General features: G+C 43.4%; 1 protein-coding gene across 2 annotated transcripts in view; it reads left to right on the top strand.

The window, feature by feature from the left end:
- The window catches only part of LOC145353903 (phosphoprotein associated with glycosphingolipid-enriched microdomains 1-like), a 104,269-nt gene extending 80,442 nt beyond the window's left edge, over positions 1 to 23,827 (top strand). For both annotated transcript variants that reach the window (XM_080204871.1, XM_080204872.1), the window contains 2 exons: positions 4,109 to 4,168; positions 21,316 to 23,827. In XM_080204871.1, the coding sequence (XP_080060997.1) occupies positions 4,109 to 4,168; positions 21,316 to 21,786 (531 nt within the window). In that variant the 3' untranslated portion in view covers positions 21,787 to 23,827. The remainder of the gene's footprint in view (positions 1 to 4,108; positions 4,169 to 21,315) is intronic.
- The last annotated feature ends 484 nt before the right edge of the window (positions 23,828 to 24,311 follow it).

Below are 24,311 nucleotides of genomic sequence, written 5' to 3'. Positions count from 1 at the left end.
AAGTGCAGGTTAGAAGAAAAACATACTGGGGTTCCCAAGAATGTGTCAGGATACTGATGAAGTTTAAAAATTATTACACTTGACAGAAGATCCCTGGTAAACGCCCCACTAATTGACTAGCAAGGAGTTTTAACTACCCGGCTCCTGCACTGTTGTTCTGTATAAGTGGGGAACACTTGTAACTTTGTGCTTTTTGGTCACCATTTCACATTGTGACAATCTTGCTGCCCTTTCTGTGGTCTGCCACTTAGCTCTTTGAATACTTCAACGAATCTTAGTAAATTTACACTCAAAGCCTCAGATAAGATCAGGTTTGTGAAGAGCAAATTTAGGACACATGTCCCGCAGTACTGCTTTCCACGGAGACGGATTTAACAGCTGGAACAAATTGTCAAGAAGACTGGTTGAGGACAGGATGCTGGACTCATTTTAAGAAAGAGTAAGATGCTTTAATGGAGATACAGCAAGATTGCTATCATAACACAACAACGACCAAAACTTGTACATTTTTATCGGGAAATTTATATGACACCTTTAATGTAATAAAGCATCCCAAGGCACTGCACAAGGGTGTTATAAATCACAATATGACACTGAGCCACATATAGAGAAATTGGGAAAGGTGACCGCAAACTTGGCCAATGAGGTAGATTTTATGATAGAATGACATGAGATAAGCTGAAGAGCCTTCTTCATCTAAGCTAATCTTGTGACCTTGTGGTATGATCAAAGTAATGAAAGTAGAGGCCCTAAAACAATACCATTATTTTCATAGCCTTATCGTGTCCTGCCGATGTGTTCTTGGTTTGTGTCTGTGTAAAATGTTGTAGGATTCTTGTAGTACTAAAGGCTAAATGCAGAAATTCCATGCAGCCTGCAAGGAGCATGGCTCAAAAAGCACAAAGGTCAGAGATCAGCACTGCGGTGTTGCAACCCTGCCTCCAACTCATGCACCCTTTAAGTTTAGCTCTCCAAGGAGACAGACTCAGTGAATTTAATTTCAGATGCTCACACTGTTTGGTAAGGCTTAGTGGAAAGAATATACATTTTTGCTCAAGTGTGAAATACCAAATGTCAGATTTATTAGAACTTAGTTGAATTTAAAATGCTAAACTGTGAACATACAAAAGAAAAAGCATGACAAACAGTCATTTATGTAGAGCCTTTTACATCAGCCCCCAGGCCATTGCAAAACACTGTGCAGCCAAGTAAACACTTTTGAAGTGTTTCCACTGTTAAAATGCAGGAAAGTAGCAGCCAATTTGCACGCAATAAACTCTCCAAAAACAGCAATGTGATAATGACCGGTCTGATTTGGTGATGGTTGAGGGCTCAAGGCCGCCCTAAAGCATGGAGATATTAACACCACTGACTGGCAGGAGAAGGCTACTCCATCTGGTCTATCAAGGTGCAAGCCGCTTGCATACCAGCAAAGCTGAATGGCGGCAGCAGAGGAAGGAGTAGGAAGCCAACCCAACCCGTTCAACAACATGCCCCCCCACTGCGAAAAAACTTATGGATCCAGAATTGGGCTCCTCAGTCATTGAAAGCCTCACCAAGCCTGACAGACATTATCCTCAATCTCGAGAGATCGCCAACGATTGGCCAGGGCACCAAGGAAAACTCCCTGCTCATCTTCAATAGCAAGAAGTCTCACAACACCAGGTTAAAGTCCGACAAGCTTATTTGATAGTAAACCCACAAGCTTTCGGAACACTGTTCCTTCATCAGGTGAGTCACTCACCTGACAAAGGGGCAAACCCCGAAAGCTTGTGGGTTTACTATCAAATAAGCTCGTTGGACTTTAACCTGGTGTTGTGAGACTTCTTACTGTGTTTACCCCAGTCCAACGCCGGCATCTCCACCTCACACCTTCAAAAGTGCCGTGGGGTCTTTCTCATCCACCTATGCACAAAACTCCATGATTTTCCATTAATTAATCCTAATATACCCAAGCCCAGAAATGGCCATAGAAGCAGTATCTGTGCAATTTAACTGCATTGATTCAAGCTAACAAGTCTTCTTGGGGTCAGATCTTGAGCACATAATTGAGGCTGATACTCCAATGCAGTACTGAGAGCATTAAGAATCAACTATAACAGGGACCTGTCAGGATAGACTGGGTGAAAGCAGATCCTTTCGCTGAAAGACAATAGCCAGGAGTTTATCACATGTCAGCATTTTAAACTGACCTGAATTCACAATTTTGTCTTGGTGGGATTTGAACTCAACCTCTGTATTGTTAGCCCACAAGATGATTGCTTGGCCAAGCACTTCTCTAAGATCAGTTAAATGCCAATATTGCTGTTTGCTAACTGTAATAGAATCAACTCAAATAAACTGTTTACACTGGCTAAATGGCCCATAACCAAAGGGTGCAAATTAGAGATTTATTCCCATAACAAGTGGTTAAGGTTTGGAATGCACTGCCTGTGGGTGATGAAAACAGATTGATTAGTAACTTTCAAAAGGGAATTGCATGAATTACATTGGAAGATGAGAACATAAGAAACAGAAACAGGAGTAGACTATTCAGCCCCTTGTGCCTGCTTTGCCATTAAATCAGACCATTCTCCTGCCAGCCCCCCAACCGCCAAATCATGACTCCCTGGCAAACCTTGTCTAATCTATCTTCAGCCACCGGGTTTCATGGGGTAGAGAATTCGAAGATTAACTGCCGTCTTGAAGAAGAAGCTTGTCCTTGTCCCTGTCTTAAATGGGAAACGCTTATTTTGAAATACTCCCTTCCGCCTCCGTTCTAGATCCCCTCACAGAGGGAAAAAGGGAAATGTCCTCCTGGCATCAACCGTTCAAGCCTCCTCAGAATTTTACATGCTTCAGTAAGATCACCTCTCATTCCTCTAAATTCCAGTGAATATAGGTGTTTCTTCACAAGCCAACCTTTCATCTTAAGCATCAGTGGAAGGAACCTCCTCTAAACTGCCTCCATTGCATTTATATCTCTTAAATAAGAAAATCAAAACTCTGTGCAATACTCTAGATATGGTCTTCCAAATGTATGAAGCTGTCCCTGTTTTTATGCTCCAGCCGCTTTGCAATAATGGCCAACTTGCCTTCTGAATTACTTACTATCGAGCATACTGTTTACTTCCTAATAACGTATTCACGTGAAGGAGAAGAATTTGCAGGAACATGAGGAAAGAGTAGGGAATGGGCCTAAGTGGATTGCTCTTCAAAAGAGTTGGCACAGACTTGATGGGCCAAATGACCTACTTCTATGTTGTACGTTTCTATGATTCTATAAACGTGTACCATATCTATTTTTTGTGTGAGTAAAGGGATGTTTTCCTGTTGTGTGATAAATGTTTGGGTGGTCCTTTAGACCACTTTCTCAAATTTAAGTTGTATGGTTATATTCATGCACGGGTGCCATGACCTTGCATGGTAGGCATGTGAAGAGGTTAAGTGCTTTGAATGTAAGAGGAGGAAAGGCAGAACAGATTATATGAAGAAACACTGCAACATCTGTACTTGGGGCAGCTACTTGGGTTGAAGGACAGTTCTTTCTAGTTACCTTGGAGCTTCCTTTAGGCCCATCATCTTCTATCATATTAGATTCCCAGGCTCTCTCAGTGTCATCGGAAACACTGACCTCCTCCGTTGCATCCCGCCAACCTTGCTGTCTCAGAAGAAAACTTTCCTCTCACTTATTTCCTGCAGCATGATCAAGTCTAAGTGGGGCAAAATCAGAAGCTTCCGTTTCCCTGGAAGTTTCCCTGTGCTGTTCGATTCAACAATGCTGTGATTAAAATGACTTCTAATTGGAATTTCGAGGCTCTACAACAAGTGGGTTGACACCAGCCCTGCAACGCCAGACTGGGCTACAATTGTAGAGCAATTATTACCTGTTAGCTACACTCAAATAGTTTCCGGTACCGATTTTTACTTTATTAAGCTGATTATGTAGACAAAAGTCAAGCACTGTTATATGGAACAGGATATAATAACACAATGACTTTTGAAGTAGTTTTATACAGTTAAACTTAAATCTCTGTAAACTATAGCTAGCTATGAAATATGTTTTAAAGCAGGCTACAAGAAAATGTTACAAAGTACTGTACTCACCAAAATATTTTCCAAATTACAGAGGGAAGGCTACAGCTTCAGTAAATCTCTTGACCAACTCCATTCACTCACAGATGAAGAGGTTTGTACTTTTAAATTTTGCTCATTCCTCCCATTTGCCTACTTACCTATCATGCCCCAAGCTGTTTATTTGTTTGCCTATCTATCTATTTCTATTAGTATAATTATATGTTTGATTATCTCCTGTCTATACCCATTTATCAGTAGTCACTTGACTGTACAGAAAAGAGGCATGGAGTTGAAACTTTTCATCTTGTACTCATCAGGACAGAAGCAAGAATGCCACATTTCAAAGAGAACAACAATTTGTACTGCATTAAAAACAGGTGCTATTTAGTTGGCAAGCTGACTGGACAAGATGTTGCCATGGTGAAGGCACCAGTGAGCTGTTGTCCCCCATACTCTTTTCAAAAAAGAATACAATGTCTAAACTTACTCCTTTTATCTGCAGAGGGCAGGTCCCTATAAATGAATGTATGCAGCTTCTAGCAAGGGTAAGTGAGCAACATTATAAGCCTGATTAATGATCTTAAGTTAGTTATTAGTGTAATTCTTGGCACACTCAGGATTGTTCAGTAAATGCTCCCAATAACAGAATCACTTCCAATTTTAGAAATTGGCTGGAATTCTCCGGCCATTCATGCCTCGTCACTGTTGCCAGTGAGAATGGAGAATTTGGCACTCAGCCACATCTCAGTTCGTTGCAGTTAGACCGGAAGAGCCGGGCTGTGGGTGAGGTGTGAGAAACTGCCCCTTATATTTTATAAGCACAGGCTGACTGAGTTCCATCAGTAATCTGCCTATTGCACATAGATGATGGGACATGCTGTTCGATACAGTCCATCGGTCATTGAGACATGTGGCCTATTGACCTGCTATCACACCAGCCCCAGTGTTCTCACACCATATTGCTCACCTGTGTGGTAAGCAGAACATTTTTTGGCTTGTTTGCAGCATGCTGTTTGTGGAAAACGCCATTCACATTACCACCACTAAGTAGCAGCAGCAGCATGAAACTGCTGGCTTCTCCTGTTCCTCAAATCTTTGAGCTACCTTACTCTTCCAGGGTAATCTGAGGCAGACTGAGCACTTCTCGGGTAAAAAGTAGTGGCCTCAGGATGATTCCTGAGTATTTGTGATACATATTTGGAACATAGCGTTCAATTCTTGTTGCCACACTACCAGAAGGACGTGGAGGCTTTTGTGAGGGTAGAAAAGATTTATCAGGATGTTGCCTGGCATGGAGAGCGTTAGCTATGAGGAGAGTTTGGAGCAACCTGGTTTGTTCTCACTGGGACGACGGAGGTTGAGGGGTGATCTGATAGAAGCCTACAAGATTATGAGAGGCATGGACAGAGTTGATAGTCAGAAGCTTTGTTCCGGGGGAAGAGTCAAGTACTTGGGGACATAGGTTTAAGGTGTGAGGGGCAAGGTTTAACAGAGATGTGCAAGGCAAGTTTTTTTACACAGAGGATGGTGGGTGCATGGAACTCATTGCCAGGGGAGGTGGTGGAAGCAGATACGATAGTGATTTTTAAGAGGTGTCCTGAAAAATACATGAATAGGATGGGAATAGAGGGATATAGTCCCCGGAAGGGTAGGGTGCTTTAGTTCAGTCGGGCAGCATGGTCGGTGCAGGCTTGGAGGGCCAAAGGGCCTGTTCCTGTGCTGTAATTTTCTTTATTCTTTGTTCAATAATCTGATCAGGGCAGCCATGATCCTGCAGGATAACTTTGATGCAATCTATTTCCGTATCAAGCTCACACAGGGAGCCATTGGCTTGGGCCTTGTTTACAACATTGCCGATGAAGAGAATCTTGAAGCACATTGAGCTGCAGGAGTCCCATAAACATAAGCCATAAAATCCCTACAGTGCGGAAAGAGGCCATTTGGCCCATCAAGTCTGCACCGACTCTCCAAAAGAGAATGCCAACCAGGCCTTCCCCTCCGCCCCATCCCCATAACCATATGCATTCACCATGACCATCCACTGAATCCGCGGACCTTAAGGGGCAATTTAATATAGTCAAATCACCTAACCTGCACATCTTTGGACTGTCGGAGCATTCGGAGGACACAGGGTGAACGTGCAAACTCCATGTAGACAGTCACCCAAGGTCAGAATCAAACCTGGGTCCCTAATACTGTGAGGCAGCAGTGCTAACCATTGTACCGCCCTGCCACCCCTTGTGTATATTGACCAGTGAAGGTAGCGTTGCAGTGGAAGTAGTAGAGAATCCATTAGCAGATTTCTGAACTGGTGTGTCATACTGAGGGAGCTCATTGGATCAACCCATTTCAAATGTTAATTTGAGCACAGGATGGAATGCATTTAAGGACGTTCTTACACAGATTCAAATATACCAAACATGTAATCGACATACCATAAAAGTGTAGGAGGTTGTGAACATGGCAACTTGCGCAGTTGAATTCAGTTTTAATGATACAATGTATGCCCAAATGGTGTTGCTATTGCTTCCTTCTAATCTCAGCCCTCATGAACATTTTCTGGATAAAATTAGTAGTCACGTGGAAAAATGTGGGTTGATTAAGAAGAGCTTACATGGATTTCTAAATAAGAAATCATGTTTGACCAGCTGGAGTTTTTTTGAGGGTAATTCTGTTGATGTGGTGTATATGGACTTTCAAAAGGCATTTATATCAGTGACGCCCAACAGACATGTGACAAAAGTTACAGCTCCCGGGATTACAGGGACAGTAGCAATGTGGACACTTAAACTGAAATACAGTGATCCAAACTACCCTGTGGGATAATGGTTTATCTTGATCCTATCATTGCTCGCAGTATATCGTGTTTGCCCGTAAATGGGTTAAAGGACACCACTTTTCAACCCAGAAAGTTTTCAGTCTTACTGAAATCACCCTGGAAGAGTAAGGTATCATAAAAATTGGAGCAAGAGGTGAAGATAGCTGCTTCACACTGCTACATGCAGTGGCAACGTGAGTGATGTTTTTCACTAACAGGATGTTACCATCAAGCCTAAAACTGTTCTTAGTGCCTCACAAATTAGTAATATGGTATATGAATGTTAATGCTGGCTTGAGGGTAGGAATGTAGGCTGCACGTCCAATGGTTGGCAGATCATATCAAACAGCTCATCCCTTCAGCTGTTTGCAATAAACTGAGCACTGGCTATTCTCAACCAACGCGTGCTTGCAAATCTCAGAACGTAATGACTAATATTAGATATGATTCTGCGATTGGGAACCGCTTGCTGAATAATCCCAAGCGTACTAAGAATTACATGAACGACCGATTTGGGGTCATCTGTCGGGAACGTAGCTCACCTATGCTTGCTAGAAGCTACCTGTATTCGTACACCGTGACTTTTCCTCTGCAGGCAAAAAGAATGGGAGAATTCTCCGGCCTCCCGGCTGCGTGTTTCTCAGTGGCAGGACATGGTGCACTGTTCACTGGGATTCCCACTGCTGTCAGTGGGACTTCTCATTGATGTCACTCCACACCGCCACAAAACCTTCGGAAGGGGGTGTGGTGCCAGCGAAACGGGAGAATCCCACTGGCATGAACAGCCGGAGAATTCCCCCAGACAATTACACCTTTCCTGGAATAAGCAAAAGCCTTGGTGACAATAGCTCCCCTGTGCAATTGCCCTGACAGCATTGTGACCTGTCACAGCCAATTTGCCACCAACCAATCAACACACCTTTTCTCGAGCAGTATAACTTGTTCCCTTTGAAATTTGGCATTCTTGTATCTATCCCAATGAACGAAAGACAAAATCTTCGCCAGCCTCTATCTTTTTTCAGCAATACTCTTCTACCAATATGCAAGTCTATTTATTGCTCATGTTTCTGCCTGTATATCTGTTAGTCTGTAGGTGTCATCCTTGGCTCAGTGATAGCACACTTGTCTCTCGAGTGGAAAGGTGTGGTTTCAAGTTGCTTGTCACAGATCTGAGGACATAATCTAAACAAACACTTCAGTGCAGTACTAAGTACAGTGTAGACCCTTGAATGAGTTGTTAAACTAAAACCCTATCTGCTCTCTCAGCTGGGTGTTGAAGATCCAACAGCACCATTTAGAAGAACAACAGAATATTCCCAATGCACTTTCATTGCTGTTCATGAACCCTTTGCTGCGTGCAAATTCACTGCTGCATTTCCAAGTACTTCATTGATGGTAAACTGTGTTGTGACACCCTGAGGTGGGCTGGATTCTACAGCCTCCCGTTGGGAATGTTTTCGGCGTGGAATGGCGAGTAAAATATGATGGGTGGCTAACCCACGACCTTCCCGCCCTCTCCCAACCTGGTGCCCATAATGCAGCAGGCATTGAAATAAGCCCTGTGCCCACCACTTACTAAAAATAATTAACAGGCAGTTGAGCAGCCAGTTGGCCTGAATATTACCCTGTCTAGGCCATGGTACGGTTAGCGTGGGCAAGTGAGGGAAGAGTCAGAACTATTTTTAAACATGTTATGTATTGTAAACCAATTCATCTCTTTGTAATATGTCACATGGTTACATGGTGACATCAGTATTTGGAAGATTTTCCCTCCCTTCTTTTCCTGGACTGCAAGCGAGTAACACCCATCTAACAAAGCTCCCACTAACTGGTTAAATAATCTACTGTATAGCAATCTTTCCATTCTTTTTAGCTTAGCTATTAAAGTGAGCTGATCAGTAAACAACAATACACAATTCATTTAAAGGTCAGATAGAAGTGGTGGGTTTTTTTTCCAAAAATATACTTTATTCATAAAAAAAATTCAAATAAACTGTTGCAAATATACAGGGCTTTGAATTGCAAATAGTGCAGAATCAAAACATTTTTACACTTTTACACAAATTACACAATACTTAAAGCTATATACAGGCCTCAATAAATTACTGTGTGCCGTTATTGCTCAGATTGGCGCACAGTTATGCAGTTCGAGGGTATCCTGCAGTTCCCGGGCCCTCGGTCTGCCTCAGTTAAAAAGCCATATAGTGTGGCCTTTCCCCATTGTGCCTTTGCAGCGGCTGCCCCAAGCTTCAGCGTGTCCCTCAGCACGTAGTCCTGGACCTTGGAATGTGCCAGTCTGCAACACTCGGTTGAGAAGTGGTGGGGTTTTTTTATTCATCTGTGGGATGTGGGCAATGCAAAAAACATTTGTTGCCCATTCCTAGTTCCCCGAGGGCAATTGACAGTCAACCACATTGCTGCGGGTCTGGAGTCACACGTCGGCCAAACCAAGTAAGGATGGCAGATTTCCTTCTCTAAAGGACATTTGAGAACCAGATGGGTTTTTCCCGACAATCGACAGGTCATCAGTAGATTCTTAATTCCAGAATTTTTTTTTATTGAAGTCAAATTCCACCATCTACCATGGCAGGATTCGAACCCAGGTCCCCAGAACATTAGCTGGATTAATAGTTTAGCGATAATACCACTAGGCCATCACCTCCTGCGAGGTGTCCTTTGCACTTGGAAGACACCACAACCTCCTTCACCACCCCCCCCCCCCCCACCCAAGATGATACCCTCTTTTTGTGTACCCATGACCCCTGAAGCCCATTCCCCACCCCTCCTAAAAGCCCTTGACTTCACTTAGTCTGGGATCCATTGTTCTTCTGCTGAGGGCCTGCTTGAAATCCTGGCAGCACCCCCTCCTGAGTTCTGAGACTGCTAGAACGGCAGCTAATCCTACCACTGCAGGACGGAAGTTCCACTGTCTACTTGTTTAGGCCACCCCCAGCCTGTTATTGCTGTGGGACGGCCTATTTTTACATTGCTGAGATTGAAACTGACCTTTGTAACAAGCGGAGCAAACGATACCAACCTACCGCCCACACCCTCACATTCTGTAAAATTCAGCCCATTTCTTTCATCCAATTTATCTCAATTTCTTTGCATGTTTTCTTATAATAAAATGCCATAAGCCCACAGTACGTACAATCCAAACTTGCTGCGACTTTTTCCAGACAATGGAAGCACAGTGGCACAGTGGTTAGCACTGCTGCCTCGCAGGTTTACCTGGTGTTGTGAGACTTCTTACTATGCTTACCCCAGTACCCCAGATGCTTACCGGCATCTCCACATCATGGCCTCACAGTGCCTGGGACCCAGGTTCAATTCCACTCTCGGGAGACTGTCTGTGTGGAGTTTGCATATTCTCTCCGTGTTTAAGTGGATTTCCTCCAGGTGCTCTGGTTTCCTCCCACAGTCCAAAGATGTGCGGGTTAGGCAGATTGACCATCCTAAATTGACCCCAGTATCAAAGCAGTTGGCAGAGTCAATATGTGAGCTATAGGATCTGGTTGGGATTGTGGTTGCTGCAGACTTGATGGCCTGAATAGCCTCCTTCAGCACTGTAGGGATTCTGTGATTCTATATGTGGAAAGGTATGTGTGCATACAATCATGTGAGATTTTGTACTGGGATTATAGAAAACAATTTTCCAAAGCTGAATGGGGCAATAGGTTTTCAATTGTTGTAAATAAGGTCGCAAAATTTGTGTTTTAATAATGTAGCCCCATCTCTGACTTTCCTTCACCACATGGAAAAACGATAAGCTTTGCAAATGTTCCACTGTTAGGATATTTACATGATGCCACATGAGTAGCAGGATATCTATGGAGTCGAGACTCTATTTGAATGAAAGCAGTGAAGCTAAGCAATCTGAGACGCTTTGCAGGAACTTGATTTCAACACCATATGCAGGGTGACTCGGATGCTAATGCAAGCCAGGTTTAAAAAGTGTCCAAGTGGTAGTATGTTGGACTTCCTGTATAATTTCTGAACTTATTTCAAAGCCCTTATAAGGCTAGAATGCTTCTGCCAAAAACTCTGAATGCAATATGTATGTCAGCTGTGCATTCCGCTATCAAAACTGCAGTAGCACCAGAAGGTTTAAGGAGCTGCTTTGGAGAAGCTTTGACTGAATAGAAACAGCCTGTGCTATCAAACCATCACGATTGTCACATATCAGCATCCCAGATTCCTTTTCCAATCACTTTAGGCCAAAATATCTTCTAATGTTCGACGTAGCATGGAAATGGGCCATTAAAATAGATTTAATTATTGGCTACAGGACAGGGTTTCCTCCATGTGACATTAGGGCAGAAGTTATTGTTGCTAATGTCATTGTTCAAATGCAACAAGCTAAGTTCATTTTGCATGGAGCCATCAGCCCTTTTAATTGAAAGTAGCTAATTCCGCTATTAAAATAGCCAAGGCACAGGAATTTGGTATGGATGTGTGAAAGATTCCTCTGTTACAACTGAAAAGTAAACAGACAGTTTAATAGTTAGTCTGATCACATTCACGTTATCAGCTAAGGCACCCCAGCAAGTTTTTAAGTTTATGTATTATTGTCACAAGTAGGCTGACATTAACATTGTAATGAAATTACTGTGAAAATCCTGTAGTCGGATACACAGAGGGAGAATTTAGAATGGCCAATGCACCTAACCAGCACGTCTTTCAGGCTTTTGGGGGGGGAAACTGGAGCACCCGGAGGAAACCCATGCAGACACAGGGAGAACATGCAGACTCTGCACAGACAGTGACCCAAGTTGGGAATCAAATCTGGGCCCCGGCGTTGTGAGGCAACACTGTTCAATTGTGTGAATATATTTTATTTACTAAGAGCTGTTGTATTTGGAAAATAATTTCTTGAAGCTGTAGACAAAAGTATTCAGATTGCAAGTGTTAAATCTTTAGCTGTTTAACCAGCAATTTGATCTGGATAGAAAAACAACATAAGAGCAGGCCATTCAACCCAACAGTCTCTGCTGGTGTTTGTCTTCCCCACATTTAGATGTTCTAACCCCATATGCCTTCCTTCCTTTTGTCCCTTTATTACTACTGGCCAGAGGATAGAATTGTGAGAGAGAGACGGATGCTGTTCTCTGTAGCAAAGAGCAAGAGTCCAGATAGCTGTGTTTCCTGCCTGGTGCCAGGGTTTGGGACATCTGCTTAGGGTTGGAGAGGAACTTGCCATGGAGCAGGATCTGGTTGTAGTGACCCATGTCAGTATGAACAACATCAGCAGAACTAGGAAAGAGGTTCTGCATAGAGGGCATGAGGAGCTAGGCACTATGTTAAAAAGCAGAACCTCAAAGGTAATCTCTGTATTGTTTCCTGAGCCACATGAACATTGGTATAGGGTGCATAACTTAGAGAAATGAATGAGTAGCTGAAAAACTGGTGTGGGAGAAATAGGTTCTAGTTCATGCAGCACTGACACCAGTACTAGGGAAAGTGGGGGTGGTCTAGACCTGAACATTCCTGGACTGGTAGAATCCTACAGTGCAGAAAGAGGCCATTCAGCCCGTTGAGTCTGCACTGACCACAATCCCACCCAGACTCTATTCCCGTAACCCCATGCATTTATTGTAGCTAAGGGGCAATTTAGCATGGCCAGTTCACCTAACCTGCATATCTTGGGCTGTGGGAGGAAACCGGAGCACCCAGAGGAAACCCATGCAGACACAGGGAGAATGTGCAAATTTCACACAGACAGTGAGCCAAGCCAGGAATCGAACCCGGGTCCCTGGCACTGTGAGGCGGCAGTGCCAACCACTGTACCACCCCATGTTCTAGTGTGCCGCATAACTAGGTTATTGTGACAAACAAAAGCTCATGCTGTAAGGGGTATCATATTGGCATGCAGAGAAGATTGTCTATTGTGCTGTGAATGATTCTGTGAAACGGGCTAAGTGAGTTAGAAAGACCTAGCAAATGAAACATAATGTGGGAAAGTGTGAAATTGCCAATTTTGGCAGAAAAAAAGAGAAATAAGCATACTGGGTGGGGTTTTCCTGCTCCGCCCCAACACTGGAAAAACTCGCCCGAGGTCAGCTGACCTTTCCTTTGTTCACCCCTCGCCCACTCCAATTCCCATGGCAGGTAGGATGGTAAAATTCCAGCCATTATCTCAGTAATGGGAACAGAGATGCAGAGGGATGTGGGTGCCTAAGTGCATGAATCACAAAAGACTATTATGCAGGTTCAGCAAGTAATGAGGAAAGCTAATCGAGTGTAATCACTTATTGCGTGGGGAATTAAATACAATAGGGAGCTTGTGCTTCAGTAATAAAGGACATTGGTGAGGCCAAATGGCACAGTATTGGCCTCCCTATTAAGGAAGGATGCAAATGCATTGGAAGAAGTTCAGAGGAGGGTTTGCTAGACTAATAACTGGATTGGACAGGTTTTCTTATGAGGAAAGGTTGGACAGACTAGGCTTGTATCCACTTGAGTTTAGAAGAATAGAAACAATGTGATTAAAACTGACAAGATCCTAAGGAGCCTTTACAGGGCGGATGAGGAAAGGATGTTTCTTCTTGTGGGAGAATCTAATACCAGGGGCCATTGTTTAAAAATAAGGGATTTTCCATTTTGGACCAAGTAGGGGAAGTTTCATTTTACTTCATGCTGAAGGAAGAGTCCTAGTCTTGCTGCCAACAGCAGTGTTTTTCTTTGTTAATTCATTTTTTTATGGGATGTGATCAGCATTTGGCAAGGTCTGCATTTGTTGCCCATCCCTAACCATTCATGGTACTTCAGAATATCTGTGGCAAAGATTGCCACTTGAAAATTGGAATCTTCAGCCATAACATTGCAGCATGGCAAAAATAATTGAACAGTTTTGGTGCATACACCATTTCCTTTTGGGATGGGCATTCACCAAGTTTGTTCACCCAGTAATTAATGGTTGTAGCCTAGATTTTCCTCTGTGGTTACACCAATGGAAGACAACAGAAGCTCAACAGGATGATTATTCCTCTGGTTCTCTTTCCTCTGGCACGGTGGTTAGCACTGCTGTCTCAAAGCGCCAGGAACGCCGGTTTGATTCCCAGCTTGGGTCACTGTCTGTGCAGAGTCTGCACGGTCTCCCCATGTCTGCGTGGGTTTTCTCCAGATGCTTCAGTTTCGTCCCACAGGCTGAAAGACGTGCTGGTTAGATGCATTGGCCGTGCTAAATTCTCCATCAGTGTACTCAAACAGGTACTGGAGTGTGGTGACTAGGGGTTTTTCACAGTAACTTCATTGCAGTGTTAATGTAAGCCTACTTGTGACAATAGTAAATAAACACAAAACTGTCATTTCTGGCATTTTCCAGTGGGATAATTTCCCAATATTTTTGTTTTAGTAATGCTGTCAACAGGGACTCTTATTTGTCCTTGGTATCCAGTGTTACTCTGATGATAGGGAGACTATCTAAATTTTAAGACGTGCCAACAGTGGAAAGTCAAGTCAGGTAAAATGTGTGGCTGATTTTTTTCTGTCAGTTAACTATTGGGCTGATTCAGTTAAAATTACCCTGGATTGTTCTCTGCTGCATCTACTCTAGCAAGAGAGATTAATCATTTACTCTTTGAGATGACTTTATCTTGTGCTGATTTCCCTCAGCTTTTCCCTCTAGAATTAAAACCCTTTGAAAAACATGTTTCAGTCCTTTTCTCAAACTACTCTCCCCTAGAAGGGTACAATTGAAGTTGAAGGAGTACAAGGTACTCTGTGGCTTGTGTGGAAAACCCATTCATGGCCACAACACTTCTTTCAATACAATGTCTTTGCAATACCTATATTCAATCAATTGGCTGATTACAATCATGTAGCAGACACTAAGCAACATCCAAGGCCTAGGATTCAAAATGAATGATGAAAATTCCCAGCTACACTTCTCGAGCTGAGCTAAAGTTCTTGATGATGTTACTTCAGACAGTATTTAAAATCGTAACATGGGCTATCTAAAAATGTATTTGCAAAAGTTCATGATGCAGCAAATATTGCACCAGTTGTAGCATAAACTTGCTAATTCTTTCAAAGCAAAATTTCAGGACAAGCTGTCCCTGGATATTCTGAGGACTAAGTCAGTCAGATAAATATCCAAAAATACCGCATCAAGGATAACTTGAAAAGGGTCACGTACCAACTGACTCAAGAACAGCTTCTTCCCTGCTGCCATCAGACTTTTGAGTGGACCTACCTTGCGTTAATTTGATCTTCCTCTACACCCTAGCCATGACTATAACACTTTATTCTGCAGTCTCTCATTTCCTTCTCGATGAACGGTATACTTTGTCTGTATAGCACTGCAAGAAACAACATTTTTCACTGTATGCTAATACATGTGACAATAATAAACCACATCAAATCGAAAGTTTTCAGATTGGTCCTTTGGACCCCAGGATTTTTGGAAAGAAGTCTCAGGGGATTTAGATAATCATCACATTAAAGTTCTGTGTTCTTTGTAATTGTTAATTTACTAACATTATAGTTCTATGCTATTAAACTTTAGAAAATCACTCTGCAAAGTTTTCCTTTTTGGTAGTTAACACCATGTTCTCTGCATATTAAGACGTGAGGTCCTTGAGAGTGTGACAGTATCTGCAGGCGATACAGCGCACAGAAAAGTTTAAAAACTCCACTCCAAAAAACAATTCTGGTTTTCTTCCAAAATGATGGCATTAGGCTAACACTGTGCAATAAACAAAAAAAAGGTCAAAATGTAAACTCAGCTTAACAAATAATATTATTTAAACATTCTGGAATGTTACAGAATAAAAAAAGTCTGCTGAGGGTTTTTAATCTCGGGCCCATTTCTCTCATCCCTTTATTGTTCCATTTTCTTCAAGTAACAATCTATTTTTAACAACATCCATGGAGTTGTCTTTAACGACAGCTTACTGTAGAGAATTCCACATTGGAACTGCCATCTGTCTCAAAAATTAATTCAAATCTCTCATTTAATTGTTTTGGTAGTATCTTAAATCTCTGATTTATCATTAAATACCCATACGTAATGGTAGACTAACAAACATGCAGCTCAATTACTATGTTTTTTTTAATCATTACATGTTAATTAGTGCCTAAGCCACAGATATTGATAAACAGGATTACAACAACAATGGGGTAATTCATAGCAAATCCAAAAAGGCATTAATTCATTACGTTTAAAGCATTAGGTTCAAGCTTCCCAGAAGCTAACACTCCATACCAGATGTAGAACAATTCCATGTGTTTTCAACTGTTTAGCTACAGACACCCAAATCCATTTGTCCATATGCCGAAGGATTTAGGGACACTTGTACAGAATCACAGAAAGTCAACGTGCAGTTATAGCATATGGATGGGAAGGCAAGTTGGCCTTTATTGCAAGGGGGTTTGAGTAAGGAAATCTTGCTGCAGTTACTTAGGGTTTTGGTGAGATCGCAGCTGGAATACTCTGCAAGGTTTGGACTCCTTGCCCAAAGAGGGTGTTATGAGCTCAGTGCTTCCGGTACAGTGCCTTTATTAGAACTGAATATAACATAGCTGCCCTCAGCCACATGGCAGAGGTCACACGACTATAGCAAGCCAGATAGGATCTTTATACATGATTGTATTTCAATACGAAGTGCCACTCTTTTCATAACAAAAGACAAATTTGCATGCAGTATCATGTAACTTTGAATTACCAAGTTAGCTACTGTTCACCCACTCCTCTGCATTTCCAAAGTGTTCATTGTTCCATTCAGTCTCTGCACATGTAGTGCATACATAGTCATTAAATCAAAGAGATGCCTTAATGGTACTCATGTGTTGTCATTGGCTACTTGGGTGATCTTCCCTCTGAGTGTCATTTGTGTGGCACTTGTTGCCTTGGTAACTTGTTCCATTTCTGTTGTTCGAGACCAGTGGATCTCTGGGAATGATGGTGGTTCTTTACTATGTGCAGCTGATGAGATGCCATCTTCCTGATTGGTTACTTGCAGTGAAGGAGCAGCTTCTCTAGTTTGTGTAGCCTGCAGTCACGCCAATATATTTGGTGGTTCATGTCCATCGTATATGATTGTGATAACAACTGCTCTACGTGTGTCTCAAGTTTCCACGTGGGCTGATTCTTGTTGAGAGCATTGAAAGTTTGTACCCTGATTTCCTCTCTAATGCTCAATTCTGACAATGGTTTGGCAGTTTTGTCAAAATGAAATTTGACTTTCCATCATTTCACCTTGATTTTTGTTTCACTCCGGCTTGTTGCTCTTTCTGGCTTGAGTAGCATTTTTGCCATTGGGAGAGTAGCGGGAATGTGATTTGACATTAGTCTTTGAACTGGACTACTTTCCATGCCTTCAGTCAGTATGTTTCTCCACCCAAGGATTGCCACATATATATTTCTGCTAGATTTGCTCAATGTTTTCCTTAAGATTTTCACTGCTGGCCCAGCCTTCCCACTCAACTGGGGATAGTGTGGAGTTGGTGTACAGTGTTGAATTTCCCAATCCTTTGTGAAGTGGCTGAATTCTTCACTGTGATGAGTGCCAATGGCCCTCAGTTCTTAAATGTCTCGAATGCCTTACTGACTGAAGTGTGCTTTCAGCAATTCTACAATCTCACCGGTCGTCGATTAGTGGTCTACCGTAAGAAGATAATCTGTTCCTGCTATAGTGAGGAGATTTACTCCCAGCTTTATCCCTGGTCTGTCTTGGATGCCATGTGTCATCAGTGCTCTCTTGCTTGCTTAATTTGGTCCTCGTTGCAAGCACTAAACAAGCTGTTGTGGTCCTTAACTTCATCACTCTTGTTTGGCCCGTAGAGCACTTCTCTTGCCTTCCTCAGACTGGACTCAATTTGTTGATGACTTGCGTGGATGCACATCAGCATCTCTCCTGTCACCTCCTTGGAGCTAATGACCCTATTTCCTTTGTACAAGATGCCATCTTGGCCTGTCAATTTAACACTATCCGTAATATGCTCCTGTGACCACAGACGGGCTGTTATGTCCACAGCTGTATCGTTGACCCTCTGCAACCATATGATCATCAATACTACATGCAGCACGTGAAGAGTTGCATCCTGTGGTATTTCCCCCAAAACCGCCCCCCCCCCTCCCCCTTGATGGTGTGATGTGGCAGAGGCAACCTGCCATTGGCTGGTGGCAGGATCTTGCAGGATCCGCCATCAATAGGTTTTCCCATTGTTCACAATCTCCGCCACTGGGGAACCCACAATAGTGGGTTACCATTGGTAGGACAAGCTGGAAAATCTCGGGCAATGTCCCTGAAGGGTTAATGACTTTCAGAACATGCTGAGTTGCTGCTTCAACTTGAATCTGGAAGATTTCACATTCTGTTTCAGCATTCTCAACCTTTTCCAAAGGGAGTGCTGCATGTGCAACGTACAAGTGTTTCCCTTGCCATGTCATGCCCGGTTGATGGGTGGAATTCTCCCAAAAAAATTTGAAGTGCCAAGTTAACGTAAAAACTGGAATAAATGCTGCTGGTCTTTTCAGCGGGATTTTCAAAATGAATCTTCCAGATTCTGTGCATCATAGAGTGCCCTGGTGTGAATCTTACTAAAAATCAGAGGGCAGGGCCTATTCCCGCTGGAGAGGTTGGCAGCATAGTGTTGTGTGGGCCACCGTGCTATCTGTCATAATGGAGATCGACGCATGCACTGTAATCTGCACTGCTGGCCTCCCAATTGCTGGCCAGCACAGCAACACTGCATCACTGCCCCTCCAACCCTTCCCACCCCCCAACCTCCCCAACTGTGACTGCTGGCCAACCCCAACTAACCCCCCCCCCCCCCCCCCGCCCATTCCCCCAGGCCTGCCTCAATCAGCCCTTCCCTCTCACTGTCGCTGATCCAAAAATACAGTGTGGTAGCAGGTCGCCCACCTCTAGAAGCCCAGTCTGATGCCTGGTGGGCAGTGCCAAGATGCCTCCAGGCATTGCCACTTTGCCCTTTGGGTAGTGCCAGAAGGCCAGGCTGGCACTGCCCAGGTGACACCTCCTCCCTTATCCCCAACATCCTGGGGGGGCCTCCATGGCCTCCCTTCACTCCAGTGGGGACAGGCTGCCATTAATGGGGAGCTGTTGTAAAGCACTGGTAGAGGGGCCAGGCTGGGGAGGTTAGTGGGCCTGGAGACTTCAGTCCCAGGTCCGCTAATAGGATTGAAATTAGAATTTAAATATTTTAACCAGCTCAATGCTTAACAAGTTTCATGATTGCTTGTAAAGACTTGCTATTCAGCCGGCCTACACTGCACTGTCTACTTATCCTGTGAGTGTCATGCAATGTCTGTCTATATACTCTGTGCCTATCTCCACTTCACTTGGTGAAGGAACTGCGCTCTGAAAGCTTGTGATTTCAAATAACTATGTTGGACTATAATCTGGTGTTGTGTGACCTTTCATCTTGTTAATTTCAACAGGAGCTGAGAGAGGAAAATTAACCGTCGTTTTGACTCGCCCAGTTTATTTGCTTTCCTTGTCAATGCTTTTTCTGAGCAGATTTCTGCAGATCGGAACCTTGTGTTCCGCTTTCCGTAACTGTGCCTTCTCTTCAGCTCTTCAAAACTCGATCTCTGCTCCACTTCTGACCCCATGTTATGAGCTCAAATAGTATGGTGCTTTTAGTACAATGTCTGTTATTAGAACTGAATGTAACATGGCCGGCCCTGGTCTGTGCCTCGTGGCAGAAGCCACATAACTAACGCAAGACAGTCATGACGTGACTTATAATACATGATTGCATTTCAATCCCGAACAGAGTGGGCGCCACAAAGATTTGCTGGATTGATTCCAAGGATAAATGTTGTCCAGTGAAGAGAGATTTGAGTAGAATGGGACTATGGGGCGACATGGTGGCACTGTGGTTAGCATTGCTGCCTCTTAGAGCCAGGGACCTTGGTTCAATTCCCGGTTTGGGTCACTGTCTGTTTAAAGTTTGCGTGGGTTTCCTCCGGGTGCTCTGGTTTCCTCCCACAGTCCAAAGATGGGTGACACAGTAGGACAGTGGTTAGCACTGCTGCTTCACAGCTCCAGGGTCCTGGGTTCGATTCCCGGCTCTGGTCACTGTCTGTGAGGAGTTTGCACATTCCCCTCGTGTCTGCGTGGGTTTCCTCCAGGTACTCCAGTTTCCTGCCACTGTCCAAAGATGTGCGGGTTAGGTTGATTGGCTATGCTAAGAAATTGCCCCTTAGTGTCCGGGGATGCGTAGGTTAGAGGGATTAGTGGGTATAATATGTAGGGATACGGGGGTAGGGCCTGGGTGGGATTGTGTTCGGTGCAGACTCGATGGGCCGAAGGGCCTCTTTCTGCACTGTAGGGTTCTATGATTCTAAAGCTGTGCAGGTGTATTGGCCATGCTAAATTCCCCTTCAGTGCACCTGAACAGGTACCAGAGTGTGGCAACAAGGGGATTTTCACAGCAACTTCATTGCAGTGTTAATGTAAGCCTACTTGTGACTTCTGGACTTTCGAAGAATTAGAGATAATCCTCTTGAAATATGTAAAATTCTGAGAGACCTTGAGAGGGTAAATGCTGAATGGTTGTTTCCCCTCAATTAGAGAGTCTAGAGCCCATGGTCATTGTCTGAGGAGAAGTGGTCAATCATTTAGGATAGAGTTAGGATTTTACCATTTGGACAGATTCCTGTTGGAATGAAAAAACATTTAGGAATGCAACATCAAATTTGTGCCTCACTCTAGATGTTACTATGTTTTCTTTAATTTGTGCAATTCACTTGGATGCAATAACTCAGATGTAAATATTATGAAGTAGTCATTCACTATTCCATGTAATAGGAAAAATATAAATGATTGCTTTGAAATTGAGCCATGTGAACACAACAAATTTGTGAGAGATTGTTTTCCTATTACTTTAATAGAGGCTCTGACCCCTCTCATTTAACATTGTTAATCCATAAATCATAAACATTTCAAATGGACGGTTTAAATGATTTGCTCATCATAAATAAAATAGCTCAACATCAGGAAATATGTCAGAGAGCAATTTTAGTCAACTCCTGTGGTTTGAGGGCCTTATGAAAAATTAACTTCATATTCCAGCAGTTTTAATTTTTGATTATTTCCTTCCATGGGGTGGCATGATGGCACAGTGGTGGCAGTGTTGCCTCAGTGCCAAGGACCTGGGTTCGATTCCCCAGCTTGGGTCACTGCCTGTGTGGCATTTGTATATTCTCCCCATGTCTGTGTGGGTTTCCTTCCAGTGCTCCAGTTTCATCCCATAGTCCAAAAATATGCAAATCGTTATGCTTAATTGCCACTTAGTGTTGGGGGGCTCGCAGGGTAAATACATGGAGCTACGGGGATGGGAACTGGGTGGCATAGTGGTCAGTGTGAACTTGATGGGTCGAATGGCCTCCTGCTGCTCTGTAGGAATTCCATTCTGTTCTAGGGAATCTCTACCTGTCCACTTCTCTATTTAATGTACATTTTCTCTTACAGATTGCAGCAATGTACTCCAAGGTGGCAAAAAGAGATCCCAGAAAGGAAATGTCATTGGCTCTACATACAAGACTCCAAAAGGAAGGCAACCTAAGTTACCACTCTTGGTCAACAGGGAACCTGAATGAAGAGGAATCAGAGTACGAGTCTATCAAGAGTCCACGGTGGCATTCAGGCAGCCAGATACCAGGGGATGATCCTGAGTATGCTTCAGTTAATGAAAGGACCTGGGGAATGAAATGCGAGAATGAAGATGAAGAAGAAGAAGAACCTGATCCAGGTTATGAAGCAATTTGTACAAAATGGAAGAAAGTTAATTTTGCTATTAAGAGTGGCAAAGTACAGAAGATCAGTCATGAGAGGCAAACAGAAAACTATTATGAAAGTATCAGTGAACTGCAGCAGAGCTGCACACGTACACGAGTACTAAACTCAGGCAATGGCAAAGAGGTCTATATAACAGGACTCTAGTTGAGCATTTGCAAGGATGGAGAAATCTAAATTAAATGACTCTCGAAACAATGTGATTATTTTAGAGAAACAATCATTCATGCCTTAAGTGACGTTACAGACTTTTTAAATTCAATGGCTGGAATATAGAACATAAAATAGCCTATAGTTGGCAATATTAATGGGTGAACACTTAATATGAACTGAGGAATGTCATATGAAAACATTAACTCACCTGCTTTAAATTAGTGGAGACCAAATCTGCCTTCAGCGATTACTGCAAATATTGGCAACTATCATTTCTAGATTAGTATGTTTACTGTTAATTTTTGAAGGAGAAATTGATCCTCATTATGTTGTGGTAAATATCAGTAATTTACGCATTAACATAATAGTTCCAAATTTCTGGATCTCACACAAATAATGCTGAAATTTATACTGGTCTCAGTGGGAACTTGTGGCCAAGTTTCCCGCACAGTCCATTTGTCAGCACTGGAATGTACAAGTTGACAAAACAAGTGAAGATAGAAGGTAATCAATAGGGGCAATAGTCAATGGAATCCTGTCCTCTACCAAAACACTCTGGTTAAGTATGGTGCAGGCCACCGTCGCTCTTTTTGTATCACTTCAAAGTTCCAGAAATCTTAATTAGTATCAGGTAACTTCAGATCATGCATGCATGTTATGGTGTCATAGTGGTTAGCATTGCTACCTCACAGCGCCAGGGATATGTGTTCAATTCCCAGTCTGTGTGGAGTCTGCACACTCTCCCCTTGTCTGCGTGGATTTCCTCCGGTTGCTCCGATTTCCTCCCACAGTCCAAAAGACATGTTGGTTAGATACATTGGCCCAAGCAGGTGCTGGAGTGTGGTGACTAGGGTACTTCCGCAGTAACTTCATTGTGGTGTTATTGTAAGCCCTACTTGTGATTAATAAGTAAACTTTAGCTTAAATGTTCTCGCCGAAATGTGCGGTAGCACATCATTCAACACAAACCCAGGAAATAACGGTGGGCAATTTTCAACAGGTCTGAACAATATCAGTGAGATGGTGGAGGAGTCTGGCAAACGTATTTTTGGAAGGAGTGCAAACAATGGAAGAAATTTACTCAAAGCAGTGGCCCAAGCCTTTTTGAGGAGAACCAGTCATCATCATCATCAACAACCTTGACCCACCTCGACCTTGCTCAGCTCTTGTTCTGAGGCCGACCTTAAAAGAAATGTAGAGTGCAGCCTCCTCAGAGCACTGTGGAGTTGGAGGAAGGCATGACAGGGCTCCTTTTTACACCAATAATTGTACATCATAAAGGTTCATTATGAGTGTTAGGGAATGGGTAAGTTGGTGAATAAATGAATCAGTGGGTGGGTGAGGTGATAGGCCGGTAGGAAGACTGGTGGGTAGGAGGTAGGCGGGTAGGTAGATATCGGTGGGTCGGGGATACTCATGTTGGGAAGGGCAGTCAGGTTGGGGATTAGGCAGGTTAAACTTTAAAGTTGAAGTTCATATAGTAATCACAAGTAGGCTTACGTTACTGCAATGAAGTTACTGTGAAAATCCCCTAGTCGCCACGCTCTGGCACCTGTTCAGGTACATCCCCTAGTCGTCACACTCCAGCGCCTGTTCAGGTACACTGAGGGAGAATTTTGCATGGCCAGTGCACTTAACCAGCATATCTTTTGAACTATGGGAGCAAATCAGGACACCCAGAGGAAACCCACACAGACACAGGGAGAACAGGCGGACTCAGCACAGACAGTGACCCAAGCCTGAGACCAAACTCGGGTCCCTGACACTGTAAGACAGTAATGCTAACCGCTGTACCACTGTGCTGCCCTTCAGGTTAGGGTTTAGGTGTCTTGGTTTTTTTTGGTGAATAAGTGAATCGGTAGGTGGATGAGGTATTCAGGGTGGTCGGGTGGTGAGAGGTAGTCAGGATTGGGAGGGTAGGCAAGTAATGGGGTTGAGTCGGGTCAGGTGATCAGGAGGTGAGAGCTGGTTGGGATCCAGTAGATAGTCGGAGTATGAGTGTATGGGGGTGAGGCGGGGATGACGTTTGGAGTAGTCAAAGTGTCAGTGTGAGTGATTGTGGGGGGGTGGGGGCTCACCTCTGGAGTTATCCATGTGTTGGACTAGGTTTAAATCCTCTGTTTCTCAAACATTTTTTCTGCTGTCATCCCATTTTAATGCTTCCCTCTTGCTAGAGTGAAATTTGCAGGGGATTGGGGGAGAGCTGTTGCGCTGGTTGAGGGGTGAAACAGCACAGATACAGGCACAAATAACATTCAAGACGCCTACAACTTTGCAGGCACTATTGGTGTCAGTGATTGAGCCTCTGAATTCATTGGATTTGACCACCCATCACACAGAATACATTAAAAGGGGCCTCACAGCCGATCCCAGGCTTCTCATCAGTCTTCACTCCGCAACCTCTGTTGCTGCTTCAGAGCTTGCGATCCCACTTGCCATAACCCCACTGGGTCTCATGACACACAGCTAGAGAACTCCTATTTTAATCCATAAAACATTTCCCAGATAACTATTTTGGT

Source organism: Carcharhinus amblyrhynchos, chromosome 16 (assembly GCF_965287045.1).
Source record: "Carcharhinus amblyrhynchos chromosome 16, sCarAmb.v2.hapA, whole genome shotgun sequence".
NCBI classification, from domain to species: domain Eukaryota; kingdom Metazoa; phylum Chordata; class Chondrichthyes; order Carcharhiniformes; family Carcharhinidae; genus Carcharhinus; species Carcharhinus amblyrhynchos.
This window is presented reverse-complemented; position numbering and strand designations above follow the sequence as displayed.